The sequence below is a fragment of the Narcine bancroftii genome, chromosome 1 (genome assembly GCF_036971445.1).
Source record: "Narcine bancroftii isolate sNarBan1 chromosome 1, sNarBan1.hap1, whole genome shotgun sequence".
Taxonomy (NCBI): domain Eukaryota; kingdom Metazoa; phylum Chordata; class Chondrichthyes; order Torpediniformes; family Narcinidae; genus Narcine; species Narcine bancroftii.
In genome coordinates this window covers 391,628,769-391,634,768 of record NC_091469.1, presented here as the reverse complement: position 1 = coordinate 391,634,768, position 6,000 = coordinate 391,628,769, and the positions used below count along the sequence as shown (strand labels likewise).

Here is a 6,000-nt window from a genome sequence, read left to right as displayed (position 1 = left end):
TTTTTCTGCCAGATTTTATTAGAACCTTAGTGTATGAGTTGTAGAATAAAATTTCAAAAATGTCCACTTTTTAATTAATTCAGTGAAAGTAAACATAAGTAAAACATTTGATGGTTTGTCAGGAAATAAAATTTAGAAATAAATAGAGGAAAAAAATATATGAAGCAGCAGACAATATTGTATATAATTTTATTTCAAATTTACAATGAGAATAAAAAGCTTTGCCTTCTGGTAGTTTTATAGTTGTTAAATTTCATGAATTTTTATCTTTGTAAAATGCACAAACTATGCCAAGTAAAGCAGTGGTTCTCAGAGTAGCGATCATTCTGTAGTTAATTAATTACAGTTAAATCATTACATGGTTATCCTAAGCCAACAGCAATAAATTGTATTTGTATATTGTTATTGTAATAAAGTATGCTGAAGAAGAAGAACTTCTCTGATTTTAAAAAAAAGATGTTGAGGGAAGGAAAGAGATATTCAAGAGATGTCAAAAATCTTGGTGAAAGGTGAGTTTTAAGAAATGTTTTTTAAGGGAAGGAATAGAGTGAAGATAAATTTAATTGCATGGCCCTAGATGACAGCCCTGTCAGAAACTGTGAAGGGAAGAGTCAGGAAGGAGGGGCAGATTATAATTGGCATCAGGAAATGCAGAATGTGCTGAGAGTCACCATACTGGAGAAGACCTGGAACAGCTGGGTCATGAGATTGATGTTTAGGTGTCTTAGGAGATTCGGTATGTTACCAAAGACTCTTGTAAACTTCTACAGGTGTACCGTAGAGAGCAGTCTGGCTGGTTGTATCACTGCCTGCTATGGAGGTGCCAACTCTCAGGACAAGAATAAACTCCGGAGGGTTAACTTGGCCTGAGACATCACAGGCACCAGACTTCACTCCATCAAGGACAACTACATGAGGCAGTGTCTTAAAAAAAGCAGCCTCTATTCTCAAAGACCCCAATCACCCAGGCCACACCCTCTTCACCCTGCTACCATCAGGGAAAAGGTACAGGAGCCCAAAGACGAGCACTCAACAGCACAAGGACAACTTCTTCCCCGCTGTCATCAGATTCCTGAATAATCAATGAACCTTAGACATTGCCTTACTTTTCGTGAACAGTTATCTTTACTTTTTTTGTAGTAATGCTGTAAGATCGTCATAATCTGAATGTTTGCACTGTGACGCTGCCTCAAAACATTGAATTTCATGACTTGTTCATGACAATAAATCCTGATTCTGATGTTTATGGACATTGAATGAGAAGAATGATATTGGTAGCAAAGAATTTGAGGAAATGATCAGAGACGTCCATAGCTGCAGTTATAAAAGTGGGAGTGCTGAAGCCACATTAGATAATCAATAAATTTGAGGAAATGGAGGGAAAGATTGAAGGATGTTGTGAAATCGGAGAAAGTGCAAGGTGAGAAACAATTGCATTTACGCAGGATTGTGGTGTTGCTCTGATTAGAGTCTGTGGGAGAAAAAGACAGCATATTTCAGTATGAGAAACTTGTGGGGCTTGGTGGTCATGTGGGAGGCAATAGGCATTTCACATTTACGGGAGAGGGTACAAGGTGTTAAATTGAGAGACTTAATTGAAAAGGAAGAGACTAAGAAATGATTTTGTAAATAAAACCACACCACCATCTACAGTTTGGACAGGAGAGACAGAAAGATAGATCTGTGGTTACAGCACAAAGTACAATAAACAAAAGTGCTAGAGAAACTCAGCAGGTCACACAGCATCATAAAAAGCAAAATGCAGTTGCCGTTTTGGGCCTGAGGCCTTCTTCAGGAGTGTTGAAAATCAGGCAGTCATCTGAATAAAAAGATGGTGGGGGTGAGGGGAAGGGAGTCACACTGACAGGCAATAGGCGGATACGGCGGTGAAGTGAAGAAAAAGTTGAGTAGTGATAGGGGAGAGGACAGAGAACTAAGAAGGATAGCTCTCAGGTAGGAGGAGGAAGAGTTTGCTGAGTTCCTCCATCACTTTTGTGTTCTGCACTAGACCCCAAAATTTGTGGATCTCTTGTTAATCTTACAGCGCAAGGTATTAATTTAAGAAATACAGCTACATATGAAAATTATACCATAATATATTATATTTAATGGGTATCAAAAGCTGTGGTTTTATTTTTAATGCCGCAACATAAGAATTCAAAAATAGTGAAGTAACATCTCAAAATTTTTTATCTCAGGACTAATTGGATTGATCTGGGTTACTGGTAGATCCATAATGGACACAAAAGGCTGAATGACTACCTTCCAATCTAAGATTCTGCAGTTTGAAGAAAGTGTCCAAACACTTGGGTCATTGGCGTCCTTTATGAAATTATACAATCCCAAGGCAAAGAACCATGTAAATTGATCATTTGCTGCAAGCTGCAAATGTAAATAGTCGACTAATCTTGTTTTACACTTCACTTTGTTTAATGGGACTCATATTTTTCTTGCCATGATATAATAGAACATAAAGCATAACATGTTATATAATGTATATATTTGTGTGCTAATTAAACCAAGGTTTTCATCTGAAATATATGGCACATACAGTTAATACAAAGATAAACTCCAAATGGAATCCAACAATCTATATTTTGCATGAGGGATAACTGAACCTGTTGGTCCTCACCCTAATTCAGGAATAAATGGGGTAAGACCCTGCAGAATGAACCCATGAAATCAGTAGGGTGCTTTTTGAGGAACCCCATTCCTTCAAAAGCTTCTCTGCTTTGCTACCTTGCCAGAAGTTACAGCATCAACCTACTCAAAGCTGTGATGTTTCAGTACTTACAAACTAGTTATCAATATGTCACCCACTCATTAGAGCAGAGGCAGTTAGCACGGGTTTTCGGGTGTAAATCATGGAGTCTTTACAATACAGTACAGAAAAAAAAGGTCACTTGGCCAGTTGAATCCATACCAGCTCTGTGCAGAGCCACTTAGTCAATCCCATTTCTCAGCTCTGTTCCTACTGGTTTAATCCCTAAGTACCTATCCATCCTTCCTTTGAAATCATTAATCATCTCCACTTTCATCACTCACGTAGATGACACATCCCACTAAATAGAAATGTTTCCTTCACATTTCCACCCCTCTTTTCTCACCCCAAACCTTTAAACTTGTGTACTTGGTCCTTTGAAGATCTCCCTTGAGAAATAACTTTTCCTTATAAACCTGTCATCACCTTATATAACTCTTTAAAATTACATATTTACCTATTTTACACGAAGGAGAATAATCATCGATTATTCGATAATCAAAGTCCATGGACTTTGTGGCTAAAATCTCTCAGTACTCGAGTCATTCTGATACATTTCCTTTGTACTCACTCAAGGGCCTTCATATCCTTCCTGAAATATGGTTTCATTAAAATCAAGCCAAACCTTTAAAAAGGTTCAGCTGAAATACCTTGCTCAAATATTCAATACACCTATTAATGAAGACCCACTTTGATTACTACTCTCTCACCATTAATGTTCATGCACTTGTTCTCCTGATTCCCGCTGAATCTGCAGAATCTTCAGAATAGTATCCTTCTACTTGTATGGCCTTCCTCTTCCCCTTCTGCCCACATGTTTTGCATTATGTTTCCTTAATGGTACAAAACGTCTTAATGACTGACAAAAAAATATTTCTCACCCTTTCCAATTTTAATTATTGTTGGAGAGTTTAAGCAAATTTTATTCCCTCTCTTAATCCCATCTTTCTTTTGTCAATTTATTATGCCTTCTGTGAACTAAATATTCTAATTTATGCTTCTCAGACTTTGCATACTGAGTGAAGACTCATTTAGCTGAAGGGACATAGCTAAATCATTTGTCTGTCATTGTAGACTACCACTGAAAAGAACCTCTAGTTTAAGTTGTGACCAACAGCCCATGGAAAAGCATAATAGCAGGCAAACATGGTTCTTTTGCTGTTGACCGCAAAGCCTGGGCCATTAGATGTGTGCAATGTTAATCAGTGAAGACTGAATGTCTCATTGACATTTTGTAAGTCTGCACATACTCACATCAAAGTTAAAATAGCGTTCTTATGCTCAGTACATCACACCTTCTGGCTCTAATAAAATATATTCTTTCATTCGATGTGGGATGTTAAGCTTTGGCACAGCACTGTAACACCTTGCTCGTAACACTCTCCGAATAGTGCATCTAGCCAAGTGCATCAGAGAACGAGGTGAACTTCCGCAGATGTCGAATAGAGTTTTATAAAACGTTGAATATTGCTGAAAATTCAAATGAATAATATGGGTCAGCCTTTCTCAATCAATAGTTAACAAATGAGAAGGTGATTGGTGTGATGCCATTATGGAGGGACACAGGGTGGTGAATAATAGGCTGGTGATCTATGTACAGACTGCACATTTAGCTTTAATTTGGCAGCATTTGAAAAAAAAAATTTGGCAGCATTTGTTTACTTTTACTTGATAGCTGTTCAAATGCAATGGACCCTTGCTTGCATTTGCTCAATTTCCATTTCCTAAAGCAGTTTTCTTTACATTCACATATCACTTTAAGTATTCCCTATGCCATCGGTGCTCTGTGATAAGTAAGGGATTGCTTGAGGTCATATGTGAGTGGGAAGGGAAGGTTGAGAATCACTGCTCTAGACCCAAGTGATACTGAATTATTTTGCTTGAAAAAAATTGTCATTGTCCCATTTCCTTTAGGGTTATGAAACTGTGCACATAATGAGTCAATTAGGTACGATTAAAATAGTGGTTTTCAAACTTTTTCTTTCCACCACATACCACTTTAAGCAATCCTTTACTAATCATAGAGCACCTGTGGCATAGGGAATACTTAAAGTGGTATGTGAGTGGAAAGAAAAAGGTTGAGAACCACTGTTCTAAAGGGACTATGATTTGTAGATATTTAACTGGCAAAATATATTCCTCTTAACAACTAATTTGACTGGGTCAATTGTTACAGTATATTCCCTGTGAATAATCACATTTTTTATATGAATGTTGATTTGTTATTGCTTTAAGCAGAATAATTCAGATCACAATGAGTGCATTGTTGGCAATGCATTGCCAGAGGGTAACACAAGAGGTATTATGTCACTGTTCTAACTAAAGTCCAATGGACAAAATGTGAAGGAAGACACCTCAAATGCATTAGAGGTGTGCTTAGCGGTAATATGTTTACAAATTACATGTGCTATTTGAATTTTTACAGATATCCTCATACCTGAGAATCTGTTAGTATGAGGATAATTTACTGAATAATTATCCCTAATGTATTACCCATTCATGGCCACAAATAGAAATTGAGCAGCAGTGGATGACATTGAGTAGTGTGACAAAACAGAGGCATATTGGATTATGGAACTCAGATATTTAAAGATAGCAGGAGATGCAGATTTGTTACATTGTCTGGAAAGATGAGAGGCAGAAACACTCATCGCATTTAAAACAAATTTTTCATGGACTGAAGACTAATGACTTGCAGGGTTTGGGATAAAATGATTATGACTTTGAAATTTAGCAGAGCTCACTGACGATTCATTTTAAAGCAAGGTTGAATTCCAGCTCATTGGAAACAGTGAGCGATCTGCACTAACAACTCACACAAGGAAGCATAAAGTTCTCCGGATTTCACCTAAGCTGAAAAACAGTGATATGCGTTACAAATACATACCAAATTGTTTTCCAGAGATCTTCACGCCATCTCTCAGAACTTGGTGGGGCTGGTGAGATTCAGGTCAGTCCTGAATTTCCCATAGAAATGACCACACCTCCTCAGTCACCACCATTCCGGCCCCAAACAGTCCTTCCAAGAGAAGCAACACTTCACTTATGAATCTGTAGGGATCATCACTGCACCCAGCCCTCCTGTTGTTCTCTCCTCTCTATTGGCAAGATTGGACACAAATTGGGAGATTGCTTCATTCAGCACCTTAGCTCTGTCTGCTGCAATAGCATGGATCTTACGTTGGCAACCCATTTCAATTTCCTGCCCCATACCCATGCTGACATGTCTGTTCATGGTC

The 6,000-nt window shown here is 37.9% G+C and overlaps 1 protein-coding gene across 3 annotated transcripts in view; it reads right to left on the bottom strand.

Moving 5' to 3' along the window:
* Positions 1-228: 228 nt before the first annotated feature.
* The window catches only part of asb4 (ankyrin repeat and SOCS box containing 4), a 52,127-nt gene continuing 46,355 nt past the window's right edge, over positions 229-6,000 (bottom strand). For all 3 annotated transcript variants that reach the window (XM_069913672.1, XM_069913673.1, XM_069913674.1), the window contains exon 5: positions 229-4,231. In XM_069913672.1, coding sequence (XP_069769773.1) covers positions 4,043-4,231 — 189 coding nt within the window. In that variant the 3' untranslated portion in view covers positions 229-4,042. The remainder of the gene's footprint in view (positions 4,232-6,000) is intronic.